General features: G+C 50.1%; 9 protein-coding genes across 9 annotated transcripts; 5 read left to right on the forward strand and 4 right to left on the reverse strand.

The window, feature by feature from the left end:
* Positions 1 to 1174: 1174 nt before the first annotated feature.
* On the reverse strand, positions 1175 to 3316 carry EsH8_VI_000778 (serine dehydratase alpha chain-domain-containing protein; the record flags this gene model as incomplete). Its single annotated transcript, XM_083272031.1, has 1 exon — positions 1175 to 3316. The coding sequence occupies one exon, from the start codon at positions 3314 to 3316 to the stop codon at positions 1175 to 1177; it is 2142 nt and encodes a 713-aa protein (XP_083127205.1).
* Positions 3317 to 3999: 683 nt separating this feature from the next.
* EsH8_VI_000779 (uncharacterized protein) lies at positions 4000 to 5109 on the forward strand (the record flags this gene model as incomplete). The annotated part of the gene is made up of 1 exon (XM_083272032.1): positions 4000 to 5109. One exon carries the CDS (start codon positions 4000 to 4002, stop codon positions 5107 to 5109), a length of 1110 nt encoding a protein of 369 aa, XP_083127206.1.
* Positions 5110 to 6568: 1459 nt separating this feature from the next.
* Positions 6569 to 7344, forward strand: EsH8_VI_000780 (SGNH hydrolase-type esterase domain-containing protein; the record flags this gene model as incomplete). Its single annotated transcript, XM_083272033.1, has 2 exons — positions 6569 to 6650; positions 6710 to 7344. The coding sequence occupies 2 exons, from the start codon at positions 6569 to 6571 to the stop codon at positions 7342 to 7344; spliced, it is 717 nt and encodes a 238-aa protein (XP_083127207.1).
* Positions 7345 to 7997: 653 nt separating this feature from the next.
* Positions 7998 to 9955, reverse strand: EsH8_VI_000781 (uncharacterized protein; the record flags this gene model as incomplete). Its single annotated transcript, XM_083272034.1, has 2 exons — positions 7998 to 8974; positions 9538 to 9955. 2 exons carry the CDS (start codon positions 9953 to 9955, stop codon positions 7998 to 8000), a joined length of 1395 nt encoding a protein of 464 aa, XP_083127208.1.
* Positions 9956 to 10864: 909 nt separating this feature from the next.
* On the forward strand, positions 10865 to 11928 carry EsH8_VI_000782 (flavin reductase family protein; the record flags this gene model as incomplete). The annotated part of the gene is made up of 3 exons (XM_083272035.1): positions 10865 to 11112; positions 11211 to 11583; positions 11710 to 11928. The coding sequence occupies 3 exons, from the start codon at positions 10865 to 10867 to the stop codon at positions 11926 to 11928; spliced, it is 840 nt and encodes a 279-aa protein (XP_083127209.1).
* Positions 11929 to 12990: 1062 nt separating this feature from the next.
* On the forward strand, positions 12991 to 14155 carry EsH8_VI_000783 (uncharacterized protein; the record flags this gene model as incomplete). Its single annotated transcript, XM_083272036.1, has 3 exons — positions 12991 to 13027; positions 13085 to 13477; positions 13542 to 14155. 3 exons carry the CDS (start codon positions 12991 to 12993, stop codon positions 14153 to 14155), a joined length of 1044 nt encoding a protein of 347 aa, XP_083127210.1.
* A 687-nt stretch (positions 14156 to 14842) lies between these two features.
* EsH8_VI_000784 (aromatic alcohol reductase) lies at positions 14843 to 15918 on the reverse strand (the record flags this gene model as incomplete). Its single annotated transcript, XM_083272037.1, has 3 exons — positions 14843 to 15319; positions 15394 to 15807; positions 15883 to 15918. The coding sequence occupies 3 exons, from the start codon at positions 15916 to 15918 to the stop codon at positions 14843 to 14845; spliced, it is 927 nt and encodes a 308-aa protein (XP_083127211.1).
* Positions 15919 to 18747: 2829 nt separating this feature from the next.
* Positions 18748 to 20583, reverse strand: EsH8_VI_000785 (MFS transporter; the record flags this gene model as incomplete). Its single annotated transcript, XM_083272038.1, has 5 exons — positions 18748 to 19001; positions 19062 to 19303; positions 19358 to 19790; positions 19844 to 20324; positions 20428 to 20583. The coding sequence occupies 5 exons, from the start codon at positions 20581 to 20583 to the stop codon at positions 18748 to 18750; spliced, it is 1566 nt and encodes a 521-aa protein (XP_083127212.1).
* Positions 20584 to 24042: 3459 nt separating this feature from the next.
* On the forward strand, positions 24043 to 25220 carry EsH8_VI_000786 (uncharacterized protein; the record flags this gene model as incomplete). The annotated part of the gene is made up of 7 exons (XM_083272039.1): positions 24043 to 24380; positions 24473 to 24631; positions 24687 to 24715; positions 24772 to 24892; positions 24946 to 25057; positions 25117 to 25144; positions 25195 to 25220. The coding sequence occupies 7 exons, from the start codon at positions 24043 to 24045 to the stop codon at positions 25218 to 25220; spliced, it is 813 nt and encodes a 270-aa protein (XP_083127213.1).

Consider the following 25220-nt stretch of genomic DNA (forward strand, 5'->3'; position numbering starts at 1 on the left):
CTCCTTCTTCAAAACCCAATACTGGCAAAAACATTATGACAACTGTGAGATTCGAACTCACGCCTCTTTCGAGACCAGAATACGCCCCGCTAGGGGAAGATGCGAAGGTGGAACCCCTTATCTTGAGTCTGGCGCCTTAGACCGCTCGGCCAAGTTGCCCGAATGATCGATTTAGTCTCGGGAGTTGGTAGGATAAGCAACTTCCTTCCAACTGCATTCCCCGGTATTCGCAGTTTTGCACCTACCTACTAGTTGCCAGGCTTCCCCGCATGCTACTGCATCGACTCTTCTCTTGTACTTTATAAATCCTGATGTGAAGGCACATATTCCTTAACAGTAGTGAGGTTGCATACGGTGTATCTGGCCAGTGGAGGCATTGGTTACGTCAGGGTTGTTTGATCTCGTAACTAAGAATGTGTATTGACTATCAAAGAGATTAAAATCGAACAATTGCCCCCGACACTGAAATCGGTATAAGGCCTTTCATACATCATCTTACGCGTGCACGAAGGCCAAGAAATCATATTTGACGGCAGCAAACTCTTTGGAACACCGGTTGAAGGTACGACGGTTTGCTACCATGCTTAAAAGGGAGGCATCTTTCGTATCCTTGGTGCCCATTACTGGCCTTCTTATAACCTTACATTCACCAAGGGCCCGTACAATGTCTACGTTGAGGACTCTTTCAACGACTAATGCGACCCCACTGCGACTCACATCGACTACGAGTCTGATATACATTGTTCGCGGACACATGCTTATACAATAGACTTCATTGATACTTTGGTGATGAACCCCCATATCAAACAGTCATATGTAACTTATTGTGAATGATTCTCAATATTTTCAACCTCGCTGTGAACATAAACCAAAGACCTTGCTTGTTATTCATTCGGATTTGGACTGGCCAAGTCCTTGGTTTGAACAGAGGATGCGTCAAAGAAACCTTTTCAAATCTGTACCGAGTAAAATCTATTCTCTTTTGACAAGGCTGTGTCTTTGCAAACAACCGTTTCCATCAACAAAGAATCTGAACACTTTCTTAACAGACTATCAAGCAGCTCGAGTCTTTAATAATGTAACTCTATCTGCGGTCAATCCTTCATTGCGGCTTTTTTTCCTGTGTCTAATACAATTTACAAACAGCGCGGCTCAACTCGAAACGCAATGACACTTAACAGTCAGGAACACTGACGGGAATATTGAACGGCACACTCGTTGCCAGTCCACTCAAACTCGTCTCCTTGAATTCGTTCCTCATCCCCTTGGCCGTCAGGCGCATTGCCCGAATGGCGTCGTCCAACCTTACTTTCTGCGTACCAGTCTCACTGCTCAAGGCCAGGTTGGCACTCGAGATGGCCTTGATGGCACCCAGCGCATTCCGCTCGATACAAGGCGCCTGAACAAGGCCGCCGATGGGATCGCACGTCAGACCAAGGTTGTGCTCAATACCAATCTCAGCAGCTTGCTCAATGGCCTCAGGGCTAGCGCCCATGCATGCGGCAAAGGCGCCCGCGGCCATAGAGCAAGCGACGCCAACCTCCGCCATGCACCCGCCCTCGGCGGCCGAGATGGTAGCGCCACGCTTGTACAGCATGCCGATGGCGGCGGCTGTGAGCAGGAATGTCGGGATATCGCGCTCTGGATCGTCGCTGAGGAACTCGATGGTGTACTTGAGCACGGCAGGGATGATGCCTGCCGCGCCGTTGGTTGGAGCCGTAACGATTCTTCCACCGGCCGCATTCGTCTCGTTGACCGCGATAGCGTAGACGGTCAGATAGTCCATTGTAGGAAAGGCTGTGCGACGTGAGGGAGAGGGCGTGATCGGGTGGTCGAGAGAACCTAGTATCCGGGGAGGTTGACGACGGCCGACACTAAGGCTTTGGGCTTTTGATTTGCTGATTGATAAGGGAGTTGATGTCGAACCCGGCAAGGAAGCTTTCTCTGTAGTGCCCTTTTCCAAAGGGTTTGCTGACGTATGACCGGCTGTCGAGTACAGTCCTCGGGTCAACCTCCGATACAGAGCCGGTGCACGTCGGTGCAGCTTGAGCGAGCCCGGTAGCTTCGTGTCCAATGGAGCCTGTACGCTCTCCAAGATGCTAGTGTCCATGACTTGCCAGATCTTGAACAGCTTGTGGTAAATCTCCTCATCCGTGTAGCCGTGGCTCTTCTCGTTCTCGTAAACGAGCTGTGCAATGGTGAGATTATGCTTGCGGCACAATGCTAGTAGACTGGCTGCGTCTCGGAATGGATAGCTTGGTTGTTGACCGTTCTGAGACTCGCTTTCGGAGTTCTCGGTGCCATCAACACCGTTTTCTGCCGACGTTGCTGCTACGGTCGAGAGACCTTCCTGTGCATCGCCCAGAAGCATGGCATCCTCTTTTGCCTCGTCCAAAGGCTTGACCTCAGCGCCGGTCCGACGATCTCCAGCGGCATCAGACCGTCGAATCTCTTTGTAAAACATGTTCTCCGCCAAGTCGGCCGGATGTCTTCCGGTACTCTCCGCTGATCCATCTGTGGCTTCCATTTGGGCAACGGACGAGGACGAGGACGCATCTGGGTTGATAGACAAGGCGCCGTTGACTACGAAGCCGCCGCCAACACTGAACATGTCATTAGTGGCCAAAACATAACCTTCTTCGTCGAAGACAGTGAAGCGCATGCCGTTGCTATGCATCGGTAGCTTCCGACCCCATTCCCAAACGAAATCACGCTCGTAGTCGAATGCAACCTCCTTCCCTTTGCCCTCTGGCAATCCTTGGCCCAAGTACAGCTTCTTGGTGGCCTTGATCTCGGTAAACCTCTCCGGCACGTAGGCAGTGTCGACGGTTTCCACGTCGGCGCTCTCGAGACCGAGCAGGAGAGCAGAGGGCGTCATATGGCCCTCGCCTGTCAACGCCAGACTGCCATAGATGGAGACGCGTATTTTGTTGACCTTGTGCAGCAAGTTTGCTTCGGCTAAATCGGCGACAAAGATGTTGCCGGCTCGCATAGGCCCAACGGTGTGAGACGACGAAGGCCCAATGCCGATAGAGAACAGGTCAAAGGTAGAAATGACGGCATGTTCATGATCGGCTTCACTGTAACTACCCGTCTCTTCCTCGTCTTCTGCGGCATTGAACCTCGGCGCCGTATTGCTGAGCAGCCTCCGCGATTGCAGAGCTGTGAATGCGGACGGAGTTCTTTGTCGGATATTTTGCCGAGTTGTCGGGTTGCTTGCCGAGAGGATTTGGTATCTGGGGCCAAGCCGCGTAGAAGCGCGTGGAGCCGATGCCCCACGCAACTGGGCAAGCCGCTGGATCGAAGAACGGCTCATGGCTGTCGCTGAAATGAGCAACGCCGGACGGACAAGTGGCAATGGAGACCTATCTCATGAGATGAAGAGGTTGAATATGGTGATAGAAACTGTGCTTTTTAACGGAGCGGTCTAGGGCAAACCTGGAGATAAGAAGCATAGGTCAAGGAGCTGCTCGTCCTCCCTGGGCTGCATCTGGGGTAAGACAAAGCTTCAAGGATCTCAGGATTGACCAATTACTGAGCTCCAATTTGTAAACCCCACTGAGGGGCGTCAGGGTACGTAATGATTTGTAGTGGTTTGTATAGTAGCAAACCTTGTTTCCATCGTCGAATCTCGACTTTGGTAACATATCCACTACAAGGTGAATAGTTGGGTGGGTGGTTTTTTTTTCCAGTGTTTTTTTTAAGGGGGGTTGATGCCGGCTGTGTGACAGGAACTTCATGCATGATGTCGTCCGCCTTCAGGAGCCGCTTTCACATTTTCATTGGACTAACAGAATGTCGTAAACGACGTTAAACCCCTTTAGGGAGGTGGCATGGGACACTCAGTATGGAGGGGAGTAAGCAGAAACAATTCCAGGCAACCTCGTAGTAAACTTACTTATCTGGTCGTGGACGCACACGAGTCAACTACGATCACCATCACCATCTCATCTTAACATATCTTTATCCAGTCTGTTCTTTGTTTATCTTGTCTAGAGTATGGCGGATAAGAAGAACTATGTTGAAGAGGCTGCTCGCGCAGCCGACCCTGGGACAGAGCCCTTAAGAACAGCAAATGCCCAGCTGCAGTCCAGCTTCTTCTCCGCTCTCCCACTCGAAATTCGCCAGAGCATTTATGGCTACCTCTGGTTAGCCACAGGTTCGATTCAACACGTATACAAATCCGGTAACTCTTCTTTCGCACCCTTATCTCACTGCAAATGCATTGCAGACCCCGACGCCGAAGACATCCGTGAGGCCGAGCTCGCCCGCCTTCTCAATACCCCACCGGCCGACCCAACAACTGTTGAGGGCGGCATCGGTCCAGGTTCAAAGGATGAAAGAGACGCGATCAACGATTGGCGATTTCGCGGTGTGTCATCATGGTCTCATCATTGGGAATGCGAGGAAGAACCACCAATTCTACGCGCAATTGAAGGCTCAGAGAGTGGAAGGAAAGAAGAGGAAACGAACGCCAAACAACCCCAGGGGCGGATTCTCGTCCAAGAATTCAGCCCTTTCTTGGCCATCCTTCTCACTTGTAAGCGCATGCATGAGGAGGCAATCGATTCCATCTATGACGATACAACATTCGCTTTCATCGGCACAGACCCCCTCTCACGCTTTCTAATCACTACAGCGTCCGAGTCTCTCGTCAGGATCAACAAGCTCCAACTCGTATGGCGCGCTCCGATAGCGACATATATGGAGCTTGATGCTGAAGAAGCTGTTGCGGAAAGGATCAAATGGAACGAGTTGTGGACGGATGTGGCGCTTAAACTGCCTCGCTTGAAGGAGCTCCAGATCTGGGCGTACCCTTATTACCCCCGATATCCAATGCCTCACGAAGAGTGGTTCAAACCACTTCACCAATTCGGAAAGGTACCCAAATTCGATGTCTCATTGAGATGGTTCCAAGATCATGCAACACCGGATACTGGCCCATTAGATTTTCTAGAAGCGGCTCCGTTTCACTATGACAGAATACCTCCACTACAAGAGAACCCTCAACATTTCCATTGGCGCCGTTTGATTGGCATGGAGCCGGATGAACCATGGAATCCACCAATTCGACGGCAGAAGAAGAAGAGGTATCTTGGGAGATCCTAAGTCTGAAAGATACGGATAGCGCTTGCCGTCAAAGACAAGGCCATATCGGGCATTGAATTTTGATGATGAGCTAGACGGTTTTGCGTAGCTCTCAGAGAGATATAGCTCAAATTATGGTGAATGGTATTCCGCATCATTTATCTCCGACTCAAAGACCAGGAAGTTGTCATAGGCTACTGTAAGATAACAAATAGTATAATGTGCCATTTGCAGCGTCTCCCGATAACAGGGACAAGTAAGGATGACTTGAAGTGGTGAAGGGCAGATGTTAACTATCGCATGCATGTTCAGTTTTGTAATGACCACGGTAGCCACGTGAGATGATCCCTTTCAGGACGCCATGGACGTACGATATTCGAGCACATATGGTCCCGCTCGGCTTGCGCACTGTTGCTCAGGGTGTCGTTAATGCCGAGATGCTCCCCAAGAGTATTGACTACATACCCGGGAACTTCCCTAGCGTCGAGCCCATGAACGCTCGCGACTTGCTCGTCTACCAAATGAGCTGCCGCTGGTAACACATTCTCTTGAACGTCGTATCACTTCACTTCATCGTTTGCGGTATACAGTGCAGACCCTGCTCTGTCACCCGATATTGTGTTGATCCAGATCCCTGGTCGTGTGTTATCTCTATTCTGCTGTAGTTGCAGATAGAAAATACTCATTCAGAGACACATAAATGTCTTATGACATCTCAGAGGCCTTGTTAAGCTTCAAGTGCGAATACTAAGTTAACGAGATAGTGAGAAATCTCCGCTACCGGGTATACTCGATAGCCGCACAAAGGGTTTAAGAGTTATTTGCGGCACTCAAAGGATGAGGTATTGAAACAACTGGTTTACATAGAGATAGCTTGTCTCGCTAACTTCTAAATGATGATCACGATGCGTTGAAATTGTGTCGGTGAGAACCCGTGTCGCACGCTTTCATGGGATGTGTTCCTGCTCTCAGAAGCAGAACATGCTATGAGCTGGGATATCGCCTACTGTCCCAAAGGACGTACAGCCAATACGTTAGTGCGTATAGGATTCACCCTGGCAGCCCTGGATATAGTGCGCGACCAATCAAGATGTCCCAGTTCTGCAACTTTAGTCTGTTGAGGGACGAGTTCTGGGATGCGGAGGTCTTGGTCGGGATAATATGGAGGTTAGCGTAGATACGGGTGAGGAAGAGGCGACCAAAAGGTGAGCGTGAGCTGAGCAGGTCGAGTCGAGGCATGCTGAGCTTGAGTCAAAGCCGTACAGGCCCCGAATTTGCCTTGAGAAAAAAGCGGCGTTGTGTTACATAAGCAAGAAAGCCTAGTGCCCAGGCTGGGGCGATGAAACTTGGCTTGGTTCCATTGCACACCAGTCTCTGGCGCGCGCGATCCTTGAATGTTTCCTGTCTGTAGCACTTCGATGCTAGGTTGCGATCAGAATTATTAATGCCTTCAACCCCCAGAAAGTCCTTAGGCGTTAGGATGGTCCGGGTCCTTTCCTCCAATGTGGCAGCCAAACCAGCTTTCTCGGCTCGCTTCTATGCCACTCAGAGCTTCCAAAGGCGTGGGTCACTCACTAGATGCGCCATATTCTCGGATTCTACTAATTTATGGATGAATCAGATATTAACTCGCGGGCTCCGGCATTGAGGCTGATGCCAATCGGCGGTTCGGTGACGTATGGGCAAGGGTCAAGCCACGGCAATGGGTATCGAGGATATTTGCGCCAGATGCTTATAGCTGACGGGTACAAACCTGAGATGGTTGGCTCTCGAAAGGCTGGAGTGATGCAGGAAAACTGGTGTGAGGGATGGCGAGGCTTTCGAATTGACCAAATCGACCAAAAAGCCCAAAGGTGTGTCCCTGGTATCCTGCCGAACCTCTTCACTGTCAACGCCGGATCGAACGACTGCATACAAGATTTTGATCTTGAACATATCGGAATCCGGATTCGGGCCATGCTCGAACATCTCTGGGCGGCCTCCCCCTACTCTACCATCATACTCTCGACTCTGCTAGTCACCGCGGACGAGAGGGTTGAAGATAGAATTCTACGAGCCAACCAACAATATCTCAAGCTTGCGGACGATTTAGAATCTGAGGGCTGCAAGATAGTTGTCGCGGACATGCATGGCTCAGATGGGCCCCAACGCTACGAGTTGATGGACGGAACACATCCGAATGATGATGGATATAAGAAGATGGCCAAGATCTGGCATCGAGGGGTCCGAGAGGCGGATCGGAGGGGGTTTTTGTAGGTCGCTGGAAATGTTTGCGATTTTCTCAACATAATTTCAAGGCCCTGGTTGTTGGTGGCGCGGATCAGAGCGCTTTGTTAGGGAAATGGTTGAACACTCCGGTTGGAACAACCACGAGAAACTAGCCACCAGGGAAGGAGGATGACAGGCGAGGCCTGACGAAGGAGCCCAACATGAGCGCAGCACACAGGGACCCAGAGCTGAAATCTTACAGAAGGTCACGTAATTTTATGAAAATAGGCACGCACAAGAAGGTGATTCGTGGTATGATACGGATCCCATTATAGCCAATACACGACCACACAATTGACATTCATAATATCACCGTCTTTCGGAAATGGGCACTGGCTGCTTGAGTAACTGTCCTGGTCTGCAGTGGCCCAGGGTTGTCCTCCTAAATTAGTGGTTATGATGTCTGTAATTTATAGCTCTGAAGTAAACAAAGTGCAGGAGTCAGAAGGGCAGCATTTGGGCCTTTTTCTAATCCAAGTTCGGGTGTAGTGAAAAGAGTGAACAGCTCTGGACAAATGGGGTGGCCCCATACTTCCAGCCAATGTAAAACATTATTCCATCTCGTCTGTCTGACTGATGCTTCATATTTCCAACTTTGAGTTGCTTATTTGGAATATGTCTCCCAACAAGGCCATGAGACTTCATAAGCCCCTAGTGTCGACAGCGACGACCTTACCCGGTTCAGTCAGCGTTCCGTTGATTGGAGCTGCCACACCTCCATCGGTAGTAACGTAGAGAATGTGACCATCTGCCTTCGTGCGTCCGAACCTGGCAGCAGTAGCACCTGAAAGCTCCAAAGAGTCAGTTTCACCTAGGATGCGGCTGAGACGACCGCTGCCTTTCTTGATCAGATACAACTCATTGGCGGGGCCCCCGGCGGCGAAGACGTCCCCGTTATGGGCCACAATGATGTCATCAATGGTAGTGTTCGCCGTCGCTACGGTCTGGATAGCCTTAGTCTCGTTGCCGCAAGTTCCGTGCGGCTTGTAAAGAACACGGCCGACTACGCCGCGCGTGGTAATGCTGAAGTAAACGAAGCCATCTTTCTGGTTGTACCGGACTCCGTTCACACCGATACCAAGACCGCCGACAGGGAAGTGGAGAGAAGGCGTGTCGAGCCAGACCTTGGAGGTACCAGTTTTGGCGTCGATCTCGATGATCTGGCCTTTGAACGAGTCGGAAGCGAGGACAACGGCTCCGGGGCCGTTCTTGACGGTCGTGAAGCCATTGAGGAAGACGGCATTGGGAACGTCGGCTAAGACAGACACGTTGGCTTTACGGTGCTCATCATAGGACCGCATGTCGATGCGGTAAACGGTGTTTGACCCAAGAGTACTGCCAAATGATGCAAGCGTGAAGTTGTTGGCAACCATGGCGAAGATGTCATGCTCGATCTCGTCAATTCCCAGGGCGGCGAGGTGGTTCGGGAAGGTGGCGATCAACTCAGGGACGGGATTGGGCGACAGGGGATCTAATTGATACACCTGGGGCTGGGGAGCGACCATGGTAATCAGAAGCTTGCCATTGGATCGGACAGCGAGATTCTCTGCCCAGAAACCATTGTCGAACTGGTGGATGATGCGGTGCGGCGCATCGTTGATTGTCAAAGGGAGGGCGGCTGCGATGACAATTTCGAGGAGAGCAACAGAGAGGGAGAGCTGGAAGATCATTTTGAAGTAACACCTTATTTCGTGCTTAACCGTTTATCTGGTAACTGGAAGGGATTTGTCGTTCTGGGAGTCTCGGATGACAACAATTTATACTCTTCATTAACCGCCCTGTTCGAGCTTACTTACACCCTGGCTGCCATAGTATGCAGGCTAGATTACCTGTCAGTAAGCACACTATTCAGCATTTGTAATAAATTCTATTAGATCTAATACTGAAGTTGAGCGGTTGTCCGGATTCTCCAGTTCGTGCGGAAAAGAAATGCCGAGCCTCGGCTGATACCCATGGCCTGTTCATTTGATAAAACTCAAATTCCTGCACTAGAACCAGTCCTATGCTGCCCAGCGCCCAACTTTCCGACTAACTCTCTGCTGTCCCACCAAGCTTTCGCTCCCAAAATCCAAAAGCCATTCGTGCCAACTGGCATCTGGCCACCCACTTCCGAGCCCAACCCTTCTGTGCTTGACCTCCCTACCAGAAATGTCAACATGCGTTTTGCAACGACTAAATCACCCTCCCCTTCCCCGTTGTCACGAAGCCAAAACTTTGTGTCTGTCTCGAGCTGTACCCACTTGGCATGAGCACCTTCAGCGCCACCCAGCCCGACTTGAGCCAGCTCTTTAGGCGTGGGGTCCACCACGCGGATCACGTTGATATCGTGACGCAGTCCTCGGAAACGGGACCCGAAGAGCTCGCACATCCATGTCCATATAGCGCTGCCCCCGTTGTAAACCTTGCCGTCACAGTTATGAAAAACGGCACCAGGGGCGTAATAGGCCGAGTAGGGGCCGCTCAGGTCGAGCGAGTCTACTTTGTCGCGGTATTTTTCAATGAAGACCAGAATGGGATACTCGCGGGTCAGCGGACTGAAAGATCCGTCGAATATGGTCTGTCTGAGATCATTTATGAAAGTATCAGGTTGGGAAGACATGACCGTTTATAACGAGGTGTATGATTTTATGGGTATGAGAGCTGGAAGATGTCCGACTGGATATTTTATCAAGAATGAAGGGGGTTCCGTCTTTGTAGGCTTTCATATGAAAACTGGCTGTTTTCAGACAAAATTCATGAACCGGCCAAATCTCATGTTTCCCCGTCTCCTTTTTAATCCCACTCGTAGCCATCCCGATAATCCCGAACCCCCTCGGTCATATTAGTTCACTAATCAATGTACATCAGAATTTTGAAACATGACGTGTTTGACAAGCCTAATTGGTCCTATTTGTTTGAATAAAACCATGACTTATCATTGAGCACCACGTGTGAGAAGTCTGCCATCCCAAGTTTAGTTTTCTTCGTCGAGCTGCGGAACTTAGTGGCTCAAACTACACTTACTAAGATACATGCAGTCATGGTTACATTTTGTAGGGATATAACTAGCTGATTTAGTTGTCATACGTTGGGGTTGAGACAATCTATGTCCTCGGCTCGGGTTGCTGGATCTGGCGGTCGCGAGAAAGAAATCATGATTACTGATCAGGTTTTCGACAAATTCACACACACAATCATGACCGAGACACATGCTTTGAGGCAATCCTAATCCAGGATTAGGTACGGACATAGTACGGAATAATGAAAACAACACACGGCCCCGATACGGGGAATTTCAAAAAAAAAAAAAAATTTGGTATGATGCAGCTTGGGACTGACTGATGCGTGAAACCATTTCCCCCGGTATGTGGTACTCCATGGATCGATCGGTTTGAGCAAGATTTAGGAACGCATAAAGTATCAGCGGCTGCCATCTAGCAAAAGACGTGTTCTTACAGAAACATCAATCTCAAGCTCTATTTACACTTCTCTGTCAAAGAAAACAACAATTTATCGGAAACTGCCTACCATGTCCGCCTCCAACCAACATGCGCAAGGAATTGAGTCTAATCCTTCAGGTGACGCCAAGAAATCGTACTCTGACATCTTCTACGAACCCCCCAAGGGCGAGAAGTCAGGCCTTCCTCACGACCCTTTCAAGTCCTTCGTCGTACCCCGGCCTATTGGGTGGATCAGCACCCGGAGTCGTGATGGCCAAGACAACTTAGCCGCCTTCTCTCAGTTCACCAACGTTTCGTTTGACCCCCCTACTATCCTGTAAGTGTGACAAAAGACACTCACCCTGTTTGCTTTGCAAAAGAGGCGCATTACTCTTTCAATCCTGTGACATCAGCTCACGGTACAACTCCTTCCAGTTTTGTTGGTCACCAGTCTCTCTACAAGCTCCGCTCCAAGGATACAGTTCTCAATTGTATCGAGACCAACGAATTTGTGTGGAATATGCCCACTTATGGTCTTCGCGAGTCTGTGGTCTCCTCAGCTCTGGAGACCTGGAACGACGAGTTCGAAGAGGGTGGCATTGCTAAGGCCCCTTCGACTCTGGTCCGCCCACCCCGCGTCCGTGATTCCCCCGTTGCACTCGAGTGCCGCGTCCACTCTATCCACCGAGTTGCCAACCAGCAACATGGTGAGCAGATGTTCGGCCCGCATTTGGTTGGAAACTCGGACATTGTCATTGGAAGGGTTTTGGGAGTTCATATTAAGGGAGAATACATCACTGGAGAAGGGGTCAGTAGCACATTCCTCTTACTCATTCCGTTTCTTTTCACCTCACAGTCTCATCCTGTCTGGTTTGCTTGAAATATCAGTCAAGAATATGAGTCAGATCCTTTTGTCTAATTTCTTATTTTGCAGCTCTTCGATATTCTCAAGGCCGCGCCGCTGGCTAGGAACGGATACCATCAGTACACGCACGTTAACCAAGTCTATGACATGCTGATGCCGGCCATGCCGGACGATACACGTTCTGGAGACGTCCTCGGTGGAAATGTTAACTATAACATTAGATATGAAGAGAAAGAGATGAAGAGGGCAGGCGAAAAGAAGACCAATGCTGTCACTAAGACTGATTAGAGGAGTAACTGCTAGACAATGATGCTCAGCCACCATTAAAACGAGCAACGCTGGGACGAATAGCTATACATGCAGCAATAATATACGGATGTTTTTTTACGGCGATTGTTTGAATCATCGTGCTGCTAATATTCGCGAGACTTGAGATTGACTTGAAACAATTGGGATATATAGAGCGCTGGGCCGTGATGATGCCTTCAAAGTGGTCTTCTTAACAATTATGATTAGACTTCAGCGTTGGTGCTTTCGTTCGGCGCATCTCGTTGTATTTTCGACTACATAAGTTCTCCGAATGCCGAAGGATAGCCATCCATTGATGTAAAATATACTCTCGAGAATCTAGCCGAGACCCTACGTCATTTGCTCGTCAAGTCCCAAGGCTCAACTTGACTAATTGTTAACCAGCTGCTGCGCTGGGCCCGGAATCAGGCGGGCCAGGTCTCTCAGCGAAGGAAATAACAAATTCGCGGAGAGAAAATGGGCGCGGGCTCGGGTGCCTCCCTTCAATAAGTTGTGTTTTCGCTTGACAGAAGCCTAGGCCCGGTCTGGTCTGTGGACAGGTTAGAAAGGGTGGTTGAAGTGGCTGCTTTATTAGTAAAACACCCTTAACTTGTGCCTCGGCAGTTATCATTGGTTGAAAATGAGAGCGACATTTCCCATCAGGGGTTTTGATTGGTCCTTTTGTTTCCAAGAATAAGCCCAAACTGCACAACAGCACAAAAGATCACTAATCATGAAAAAATGGTTCGTCTTCCTGAGTGCCGGCACTTAGACTGTGGGTGAGATTTACAGCAAGGTAGATTGCATACATGAATGTTACTCAGCCAGCGTTTCTAAGCAATGACGTTTACGAAAAACTTTGGATGCCTTCGGGTGTTAAATCAAAGAGAGTAGTCGAAGTATATAAGTTGGCCATCAGAAGTTTTATAATTGAAGGTAAAAAAACAACTTCATCAGTCTCTTGAAAACGCCTTCAAAAACCATCCAAATACCAGACAAATAGCAAAATCTCCAACTCAGTCCAGCCAAATCCTCTTTATTGCGCAAGTAGAAACCGCAGCAATGGCTTCAACCAAGCAGAGTGTTCTTATTGTAGGTGGTAAGTCGTCAAAATCGCTCCCCACTTGAACTCTGACATGGGCTAACACCCAGCAAGGGACTGGAGCTCAAGGTGCAGCCATCGTGAGAGGCTTGTCTGAAACAGACAAGTACTCACTTTTTGTCCTCACCCGAAGCATGACATCTTCCCACGCCACTGCATTGGCTGTACTTCCTAATGTCGAGCTTGTGTTAAGCAAGACTGAAGTTGGCTACGACCTTGAGGCCTTTTATGAGGTCGCTCAGCGCGTAGATGCAGTCTTTGTCAACACTGATGGGTTCGCATTGGGAGAGATTGCAGAAACCTTTTGGGGCATCCGTCTTTTCGAGCTTAGCGCTCGAGCCGGTGTCAAGCACTTGATCTACAGTGGGCTAGACTACAACGGCAAGGCGAGCGGCTATGACCCTGCTTTGTATGTTGGCCATTACGAGGGCAAAGCTCGGGTTCAAGGTGGGTCCACAATATCATTTCGCAAGGTTTAGCACAGTAACCAAGCTGACTGCAATACGCATAGAGTGGATCAAGAGTCAAGGCAGCGATAGTCCCATGTCATGGACCATCTTCCGCTCAGGTCCATACGCTGAAACTTTGGCCGAGACTCTTAGCCCCCGCTTCTCACCTGACGGGACTGCCATATTCGCCCTTCCCATCGGTGAAGATGGTGAGATACCTTTTGTCGGTCTCGAGGATTTTGGCCGCTATGTCGACTGGGCGCTCTCGAACCGTAAGGAGGCTAATGGCCAAGACATTGGTATCGCTATCGAATTCGTCACACTTCAGAAGCTTGCTGCTGCCTACATGAACGTGACCGGGAAGCCGGCAGTCTGGAAGGACATCCCGGCCAAGGACTGGAACGACACGGTTTGGGCGAAGCTCCCGAAGCGTGGCGCAACCAAGGTTGGGTACGTATCAATCAGTGATGATAACGCCTTGAACATGACCTACGAGCAAAACTTCACCAACTGGTTCAATCTGTACAAGTCTAGAATCTTGAAGCGGGATTTCGAACTGCTCGACAAAATTCTACCAGATAGAGACAGCTCGATCGAGGGGTGGATGAGAAGGGTTGGCTATACTGGGGAACGAAAGAATGTTCTGAGGAGTACGGAGACCAGCGGACGATCCTGAAGTTTTGCTCCAATTACCTTTTATGGGAGTTCTTGATGCCTTGCAGGATTTGGTGTGCATTAAAAAGTCAAATTTATGTTCACTGGCACAAAAGATTCATGACCATGTGAAAAGAAACTCAACAAATCTCAACACCTCAACAGAAAACCCCGGGATAACACCCGTATGAACGCAGCTGTACTGCTATAATGTCTCATCGCCTGCTCGACGCAAAGATTCCCTTCCAAAGCTGCTGCTAGCTACCTCCCTTGACAGCCAACCATTCCTGGCTCGATCTGTTACGTTCTATTCTAATTCAAGCATTCATTATATTAAACTTAGCAATAAGCTTCTGTCACAAAAACGACGCCGTTAACTGCGGGCAGAATTTAACGCCTTATATATCTCGTGGTAGCTTCGACTTCAAAGAGTCCTGAATTCAAGTAACTTCACCTTCTAATACAAGATCCAGGTAAGGTACTCCTTCAGAGAAGTTGGAAACTTGAGGATCTTGAGAAGAAAACACACCCCGTTGAAATATCACTATTTATAACTTATGCAGTTTATTTTGTTAGAAGAGAGGGTCTGGAAGACAGGTGCAGCCAACCTCCTGAGTCAAGCATAAGACGAGTATAGTATTGAGCGCCTGAAAGACTATGACATATTAAATAAAGGCATAAAAGATGACTAAATTCTTGCAGCTCTCATTCACAACAGCAGCTCGTTTTTCCGCAGAACTTCAGAAATGACGGTTTCGACATGTTCTACTTCTCTCAGTCCAAGAGTTTCTTTCCATCTCGCAACAACAGCAGGTTCAAAATGTGAAAACCTCCAAGGCGCGTAGACAGAGCCGGTCACGATATCCGGATAACCGCCTGCATTATCGCCATGGCTCAGCTTATACTCGCCGCGCGCGACAATGGCAGCGGTTGTATCCACCTTCTTGTCGTACTTGACCCCTTGGAGGCGTTCCAGAGTTGACAGCAGCAGATTCTGCGTGAGCGTGAAGGAGTTGACATAAACGTACTGGTTAGCCGTCTCGTCAGGATGGTGCAGTACCGAGATCACGGCAGAAACGAGCTGGTCAATGGTGCTGGTGTCGAATTGCTGATCGCCTGAGTCGTAAATTGTGACCTCGCGCTTAGCGATGTCCCAACCAAGTGTTCCGTTGCCCTGTTCGAGAACCTATTGGGTCTATCAGTCCGACTGAACGAAAGTACACAACTAAACTTTTGTTGGTTTCGATTGACTTGACTAACCCACGAAAAGAAGATGCCAGTGCAAAGCGCCGTCCACGTGAGTCCGTTGTCCTCAGCTTCATGAAGACGATCAATAACTCTTTTCTTGTCGAGAGCAAAGGGGGGATAGTTGATTACACCCTCCAATGACGTGTTGCCACCATATTCACTGGGCAAGAATCGGTAAACGCCCGCAGCAATGGCGGCTTCAATGGCTGTTAATTGTTCGCTGGCGCCGAAGGTTCCTATAGTCGACACAATCGCATCCTGGCCCTGGAAAGCCTTGGTAAGCCCCTCGAGGTCGTCATAGGAGACTCGATGTACGGTTATATTCTCAGGAAATGTTGCTAGGGAAGTGGGTCGGGTAATTGCTGAGATGACGAAGCCAGCTTTGTCCAGTGCTTCGACTAGGATCGTTCCCAGACTGCCGCTGGCCTATATTTCTCAAGTCAGCTGCTGAAATTTCTGGAAATCTTGGCCAGGTTACTTTACTAGTAAATAGCTACTTACAGCAAATACAGTGATGTTTCGGATAACAGTTGACATGGTTTGTGGTGGGTGGGCTTTCTTCGGGAAATTGTCAAGATGTTTCTTCAAGCAAGTAAGGTGTGGCAGGTGTTTGAAGGATGAGGAAGTGGATGGTCTGCTCTTTCACCATTTCAGGCCAAACTGCGAGCTTTTCGAAGATTTTTAAACGATTCCATGATGCGTTCAAAGGGAATTAATGTAATCACCTTCCTACCTCTTAGTCTTTGCATACAACCAACTTCAGCCTCGGCTTCTCGTCTTGTGTGCATTCTGCTGATGACCAAGATTCTGTTGGCTTACGAAGAAACATGCAGGTTTGGTGCATGTATCCTGCAAACGTCTCCGAAATAACCTTGTATGGCCGAGTTCCGCATAGTGGCGCCGAATGCCCATGATTAGTGATCACAGTCCGTATGGCGGCAACGTCACTCAACCGACACTGACACCGTTCGCATTCATTGCATCCAATCTCGAAATATTTATCGAAAGGTCTGAAATATTGCTGAGTAAGAGCTGTTCCTATTAAATGCGATAGGGTTCGAACCCTTGTGATCTTACAGCCAGTTTGGGTCCGACATAATGTCGGAACTGCTCCGCTGTGTCAACCCATTGCACCTAAAGTGCCGACTGACCAACAAGTCTGAGATCGCCCCACCTATTCCGCGCTGTGACGCGGCGTCGGTCTTGAGGCCGAAGGCACTTAGAGGTGTCGATTCTGGGCTCGCAGGCGTGATTTCATCTCAATTCTGCATCATCTGATGTACTAATCACCGATGTAGGATTGTCTGCGGCGAACATGGTCCAGCTAGCCCAATCGATTAGATTAATACGCGGTCCTGAGGAGCCCGTTCATCCGCTGGAAAAGCTTGTGCACCTCATTGTGCCAAGTTCCCCCAGCTCTTTTTCCTTCCCTTATCTTTCTTTTGTTGAAGCCTGGCGGTGCCATTTTGAGATCGTTATATTGAACATCAAACATGATGCACTCCTTCCAGAGCTTGACATAAACTTGTAGGAAGTATATTGGCCGCATTAATTATCAAACGTAGATGGGCTGTAGTAACAGTCTTAACGGCGGCACAAGCTTCTTATGTCAATGAAGACAGCATCTTGGTTTTGAAACAAGTTTTGATGGACGAATACGGTATTGTCTGGTGACTCAGGTTCCTTCTCGTTGCTTATCTAAACCCCGGCTCCCTGAACGTGCATGCATTGTTGCCCTTGTCAACAACCCATAGGTCAAAAGACGAACTTGTCTCGAACATTTGACCGCCTTTACTCCATCAGTGGAGTAAAACCCTCAGAATAGAGACCATCGGATGGTGCACGCTGTGACGCGTAAGAAACGAAGATGTTCGGGGCTTGAGCGCTAGGGTATAAAGCTGTGCCTGCCGTACTTGGTGCTCGGTTGTCATTGCATGTTTGGACTTTGAACCATTGAAAATTTTGTATTTGCACTAACCTTTGCAATTTAAATACGCCAAAATATCTACCTCTTGATCAGCACAACGATGAAGGCAACTTGGGCCGTTTTCTTCGTTTTGAGTGCGGCCGCCAATATCTCTGCCGCGCCCGCAGCTGATAGCGATGACATTGCGAATGGACGGACGTCTGGGTCTGATTCTCACACCTCCAAGATCGATGATAATTTGGTAAGTACTTTATGAAAGCCGTCAGAATAAGCTTTATAAATAGCTAACTAAGAGCATAGAAGAGCTCATATTTGCAAAAACGCGCCAGAGGAGGGGGCGAACACTGTGATCCGGGAAGCGGCCAGTGTATAACAGGCTTGGGCTGTTACGGATGCCACGGCCACAGGCCTGTCTGTCAGAGAGGACCCGGTTCGAATGAATGCTGTTTCAGAGACGACAGAGGATTTGTATGCGAGAAGTTGTGACTCTGAGAAGCAACAAGGAGACGACACGCAGGATCTGATAGAAACTCTATCTAGTTCCAATGGCGTTGCGATATTTAGTCACATGCCACCCACATTCCCGAGAGACATTGTTGAATCATAATAACTAAAAAGAAAGACAAATAAAATACTCATTTGTCCTCCATTGGAGGCACTCTGTAACTTGCACAGTCTTGACATGTGCTTGGAGAAGAGACTATAATCCTAGATATCGCATCGTTAAGAGTTGGAGGTAACAATATCTATTACTGACTGGAAACCCATTCTAGTTATGCGGGTCTTCGACTGGTTTGGTAGACAATGTTTTTGTCGGATATTAAATAAAACTTGAGCTCGAGACCGCTTCTTTTTAATCCAAATGATTCGCCGCCGTAGCATCCGAGAAGCAATGTGAAGCGAATCAATGAGAGGATTCAAAAATAGTTCTTACCAAGGCCGTTTGGAATAACGAGGCCGACGCCAAACCTGGAAAAGATTGGCCAAAACGATTCAAGATAAGGAGCATTATCAGGTATTCCTGCCTGGCAGACTCCCAGGCTAGAGCCAACCCTGCCAACGTAGACCTTCCCTGCTCAGTGTCTTCGACCTGCGAAGATAATCTAGTGATGGTTGGGAGGGACGAGCAGCATACTGGCGGCGTATGTTTTCTTTGATGGCCGATAAATAGGTGCAGCGAGCGGGTTTTGCGGAAAGCGTTTCAGATTTTTGAAGTAAAGCAAACATAGCGATCTGCCATTACTTGACTTTCTTACCAGGAACAAAGGTGGTTCTGAGTCGTGCGGTAGCTAAAAATTCTAACTAGGCCTGTGGAGGGCCGACGTATATCTTTTGATGAAACCATCTGTAGACTGGTTCCCAACATACCCACCTCTTCCTCTGTCTGAGAAGAAATGCGTCTATAAAGGGTTTCAAGAAACAATTTCCAGACTACAGGTCTAAGAACTTCGCCTTCCGTACGGTTCGAAGGGAAACAGAGCTGAGACACCTGCCATTAGACCAAAAAGTGCTGCGCAAACATAAAGGGGCACCGTCGTCGTCGTATTGCCTGCGGTAGCAACGAAGGCCGAAACAATACCCATCAGACGATTGCAGGCGACGGCAATGCCATTGCCTGTGGCGCGGTGGGCCGAGGGGAAGACCTCGACAGTGTACGCGTAAAGAGTGCCATAATAAATGTTAATGCAGCATGCTGATTTCATACATTAGCCTCCATACCGTGCGCTATCTGCTGGAACGTGGAACAGCTTACCAATTGCACAACTCAGGCCCACGTTTTGCTCGGCTGTTTTCACCGCTGTGTAGGCGAAGAAGAGCGCCATCGACAAGAGGGCACCAATGACCATCGTATACTTCCTGCCAACGTGAGGTAGATTGGCTAAATAGCCTGCGATGATCGGGCCTGGTATGCCGGATATGTTGGTCAATGTAAAGTTCCTCCAGGTCTCATAGGGCGTCTCTTCGCTATTCGGTACTCTTGAGGCAAGATATGATCTGTTCCAAGTCAGTCTGTAAACACAGTCGCAAAGTCCTTATTTGTGCACTCACGGTAAGAAGACGTAGAACAACGGATACGCCAGGCCGATCAGCGTCCACGACATCCATACCATTGTGGTGCTCAGGGCCATCTTCCTTGTTACAAAGAGACCCCTGACATGGGCGACCAACTCTTGGAGCACAAACTTGAGGCTGTTCCTGTCCTGGCCGGCATTCTTAATCTGCCCGCACGCGGCCAGCTTTTCCTCTGTGAGGGTGCACTCCCTACCGTACTTTTGCGCCATCTCCTGGTAGTTCCGGACGAGATCGGCATCACGCCCAACGCTGAGAAGATATTTCGGTGTCTCCTTGAGGCGCATGACTGTCACTCGTGCAACGGAGGTAGCGAAGACGAAAGCCCCAGCGGTGAATGAGACATATCGCCAACCAGCGTTGTTCGACCAATTGCAAGATTGCCCTTCTGTGCAATTCCATCGCTCCTGAGCTACCCAAAAATCAGCATCACAGGGCGAAATAGTTGCCGACGTCGCGTCCTACTTAGAAATCCCCAGGCAATGAAGCCTGTCACGGCCTGCCCCAAGCCCCACCAAAGTGCGAGCGCCGTCACAGTCCACTGTTTATTGCTGGGCAGAAACTCCAGGAAGACAGTTGGGTCGAGAACCAGGTTACCACCGGCTCCGAAGGCCGAAAGCGCGGTGAAAAACCCCCATGCGGGGAGGTTGGGACTCGCGCCCGACACAATCGTCGCGAGCGAGGTGATCAGTAAGGTTACGTTGAACGCGATCTTCCTCCCAATGATGTCGGCGCCGAAGCCCCAGAAAATCGCCCCGATCAGCAGTCCGACATACAGCGAGACTGTGCCGGCATTTCGGTACGTGGATGGCGACGCCAGCTCGAGAAACGCGCCGGTGTTTGTTACGGACTGGACGAGCGCGATGAGCGAATCAACCGCATAGCCGAAGCCATTGAGGACGAAGAGCTTCCAGTGGAAGGGCGTCCAGCCGATTTCGTCATTCGCCTGGACACGTCAGTTCGGTTCTCGTGCCAATCTGGCAATCTAAGGTATGGAGGGAGCTGTAGCATCCGGGCGAGAGACCGAGAGCTCAGAGGTCTGATCATACGTCATTGACAAGGTGCATTTTCCTAGCCAGCACAGGGTCTTCGCCGTCATTTTCTAAAATGTCTTTGGCTGAGTTGGTAGAGCTGTCTTCGATGTCGGACAGCTGTGCCGGTGCGCCAGAGTCGATTGTCTTTTTCTGTATCATCGCCTCCGCCATTGCTGCCTCTTGTTCGCAGTGTTTCGGGCAGTCGATGGTTGGGGAGGGAAATAGATGTAGGAGGTTGAAAGGCCGAGTTGCCTCTATGCGGGGCGATTTGGACAAACCTCAACCTTTTATCGCATCACGGGCTAATGTTGTTGCAGATGTGTCCACTCCTGTGCTTTTGTCTCCGGTCGTTGATGCTGTCCTCGTCGTTCTCTCCCTGGCCGTCCCTGTCTTGGCCACTTCTAGCGCGGTTTATCCATCGACGAGAACTGGCGGGCGTGTCTGGTTGGCTCCAACCACTATGGAACCAAGAGAAGAAAGGAAATTTCGCACTTGAAAGCAATGATACCAACGGCCTCTCATTGGGCATCTGGTAGCAAAAGCATCCGGACACCACTCTTGATGGAACGTTTCCCTGCCGTTGCTTGGACCTGAAAGTATCTCACCAATGACGTGCACGAAGAACCCCCCACGTGTGAGGGGGGAAATGGCGCGAAATTGGGGATCGGCGGGTTCTATCTGGCTGCCGTAACGCGCTGGGCGCCGCGGCGCCGCCTGCCGGATAAGCATGCGAGATAAGAAAGACTTGCAGGCCGTGCAGTTAGAGTTCAACGAGGAGTCCGAGTGCACATCATGTGATCGCTCCTCATTCTGCGGCCACCCGAATCAGAGAGACCGGAAACGAGGGTTCCACGGTACATTGAGGCTCTACCGGTATGTCCCACCCCCGGGGACGGGTATCTATTCTCCACAGACAACGCGCAGCACCCTACGGCCGCCTCAGATCGTGCCGCACAGCGACTGTTCCAGGCCGCTCCGGGCCACCCCGTATTTGCCGACTCGAAGCACCGACTACGCCGGGCAATCAAGAGCGCAGGTTTCGGAGCAGACCTTGAATTGCGCATGGCTTGATATATCAGAAGTATCCACGCGCAGGAACTTGCTGGGAATGTCGGTCTCCTTCGGCGGCTTCAGATCCTCGGACACATTGTTTCTTCAGCATGCTACACTCATTCATGGGTTTCAACCTCAGTTCAAGTAGTCCCGATGATGTGACCGCCTGCAATCTAGCCCAGAGATCCTTTCACAGTGGGGCTACCGCTTTCTAGGCTCAAGCCATGCTATCTCATAGCCCTACTAGTCGCAAGCGTAGTCCGTGCGAGCATATTTCTGTCCGGGAATCAATGGCCCTACCCCTGCCATTTGGGTTCTCAATGTCTGGAGATCAACACTTGCCGTATGCTTCTGTGGGGATTTCCTGGTCATCGCTGCTCACCAGCAACCCTGCCTTTTATGCTTCATATCAATACCGAGTTATCTAACCACAATAATCTTGGAATCGGCGATGTCGTCCAACACAACACATGAACAATCAGTTCCAGGATTTCGTGGAGCATTTGTTGACCGGATGTGCCTTCGCCGCCTGCACCAGGCTCTTCGGTGGTACAGGTTGCATCAGCGTAGACTTGGAGGAAGAAATCAGGTGTTCTCGTCTTAGGCCGACCTTCAGAAGCGTAATGATAGCGATCGCCTGATACGATGCCCGCTGACAGGAGAAAGAAGTTCCATGATGGACGATGCCCACGACCCGGACGTGTCCCCACACCGAGGTGATGATTATTGCGGATTCTCAGTGAGATGAAAAGAAATTGCCGAGATCAAGCCTACGAGGGAGGCTGGTTTCGGAAATCACGCGGGGATAATCAGTTTGGCAAAATCCTTTGACCTGCCGTCTGCAAAAACGAAAAAAAAAAAAAGGGTTTAGCTACTCATGCTCACCTTTGATATCGCATTCTGCCAATCGGAGATGAGTTTCAGCCACTAGCGATTGATTCCTTCGATGGACACAGCAATGGCTCATGCGAAAATGGAACGGTCCACGGACCGGCCCCCAAAGACAATACAAATGCATAAGCAGTGGCGCTGGTATAGTAGGTGCGGTTCATTTTGAAAGGCCCTACAGAGAGGATCAATCCGCCTGGGCTCCATTGCGAGGAGAGCGACAGCCTGCTGGAGAAATCGACAAGTTCGAACGGACAACGTTGGGCCGCCGCGCCCAACACTGCACGTAATTTTGCGTGCAGATCACCGTCAGGAAACTGCAATTCGACGCCTGCAAAAGTCCGCACCAGCTAGAGGCGATGTTACCTCAGCCCTGATTGAATTAATCAACGCCTCCCCTAACGTGGTTTAGGACAAGCTGGTGCGCCCCTCGGGGAATGGCGGCATGCGGAGGCGGACAAAATCGACCCAAGTTCCCCGACAAACATTCTGTCAGCAACCCTGCCCCGATGGCCTGGGAGTAATGCCCAGTCCGGTTCTGCCATCCGATGGTGCGAATCTGTCGAGGGCGCTAGGACGCAATGGTGATTTAGGGTTGCGAACTGACAAGGGGGCGGGCAAGCCAACCTCCCGGGGTTGTCTTTTAGACTGAACTCAAAGAGATGGTACGAGGTGGCCAGATGTCGTTATGGACCGTTAGGCAGGGTACTCTTCGCCGAGTCCACAATGCAAGGTGATCTATGGGCCCTTGAGCATTCCTCTGAATCGAGGCACCAGTGCTCGAAGATCCGTTTCCTGCACTTCGTGAGCAGGACACAACTCTCCTTTTTAACTCGACAAAGAACAAGCAGTACATAACTGGAAGGAAAACCTCTCACCACCACATTCGCTGCCGCCCCCTAGTCACAAGAACGAACCATCACTGGCTCCTGGAGGCATGGGTCGCTCCATGCGGGGAAATTTGATGCTCGACTTGCTTAGGGGCCCGAAAGCCCGAGAAGAGCTTGTCGCAATAGACAGGCCCTTGTAGCCGGTTACCGTTCCCCCGGGCCATCGCGCGAATCAAACGTCTCCCTGACCAGACTCCCGGATCATCAATGACCTTTTTTCCCTAGAGTTTAGCGCCTACACCTTGGCAACCATCATCTTTTTAATGGCCATATCTTCCCTTTTCTTCGCCTCCTGTGCCGCCCCAAGTGATCCCCTTTCATCCCTGCCTTCCACTCCCGCGGTCCCCAACACACACCCCGCGCGCGCGGCGTCTCAAAGAGCTAGAATAAAAGCAGCTTGGCATGGCTGGGGTGGCAGTAGTAGCTGACTCAGAATCCTGTCCCTTTGATACCCTCCCTTCCCTTCCACACTCTTTCAGGGCCCGTTCTGCGTGCCCGCTCTCTTAAAACTCCTGCCTGTGCCCTGCTGGTCAGCTCGTCCCGTCTGCGTCCCTTTTTTTCCCCACACCCGGAAGTCAACGTCAATCGTCCAAATCTACGTCCCCATTGAGACGATTCGAGGTCTGGGGATCGCCGTTTTCGTCCAAGGAAGGATCCTTCAAAGGCCAACGACAATTCGCTCTGCTTTAATCGGACAGCACGTAACGTTTGCGAAAACGTCAAACATACAAAACCAACATGTCAGCACCAGCATAACGGCCATCGTTGCCGCCACCGAGCACCCAGCATCACCGATAACATGTCAGCAGACGTGGCCTTCGACATCGTAACGGCCAGTATCTGCGTCGCCCTCATCCTCGTCCGCTGCGGCTACCGCATCTTGTCGCGCTGTCGAGTTCACGACTCCTGCCACCGGACATGGCACGTCGATGACGCCTACATGGCCTTCGCCATCCTGCCACTCATCGGACGAACAACCTGCATAGTCGCCTCCTTCATACTCAACCCAACGCATACCTACGGGCCTGCTACTGAGGAGGAGGCAGCGGCGCGGAATCTCACCGTCGCGCAGCTTCAAGAATATTACGTCATCTCACACAAGTTGCTTATCCCGTCACGGATATTCTATGCATTGTTGTATGTCGCTTACGTCTCACCCATGATGACTTGCTGCGGCGATCATGCAGTCCACCTCTTTTGCCTGATTTGCTGACTCAACTTCCATTTAGCCTATGGTCCTTGAAGCTCTGCTTGCTCAATTTCTACTCCCGTTTTATGGACGTTTTTCATTGGGGCAAAACCGCCACTACGGCTCTCTGGTGGTTTATCGTTGTCACTTTTTTTGTTATTTTGATACCCACTCTAGCGGAATGTCGACCACTTCACTTGTACGTTGTCCTGCAATGTTGAATCACTGGATGCTAGTCACTAAACTCCATACAGGGTTTGGTCTCCTGATCCTTCCGGCACGAGTAAGCTCCCATCATGATACGCTCATGCTAGACCGGAATCTAACGCAATACCCTAGATACCTGCCACCGAGCGCTTGGAAACCTTGTTACCATGGCCGTCTTCAACATCATCACCGATATCGCCCTCATCGTTTTTCCCTTTCCCATCCTCCGGCACATCAAACTGGACGGCAAAATGTTCGTCAATCCTTGTGATCAATTTTCGACTTCTGTACTGACATCTCTTCAAGGAAGGTGCAACTCATCTTGTTATTCAGCATTGCAGGCCTCATCGTTGTCATCACCATCTTACGGTTACCCATGATACTGAACCAGGCAGTATCACAGAGATCTCGTTCCATGGTGAGTCATGCCCGGGCTCTGTTACAGCCCATGGATGCAAGAAACTAACGGTCTCCCAGTGGGCGTCTATTGAGATTCTCTGCGCTTGTATTGTTGCAAACACAGCATTTTTCTACGCATTACTGAAGGATTACCAGCGGGGCCACGACTCTCGCATAACTAG

This window comes from Colletotrichum jinshuiense, chromosome 6 (genome assembly GCF_051148585.1).
Source record: "Colletotrichum jinshuiense chromosome 6, complete sequence".
Classification (NCBI taxonomy): Eukaryota; Fungi; Ascomycota; class Sordariomycetes; order Glomerellales; family Glomerellaceae; genus Colletotrichum; species Colletotrichum jinshuiense.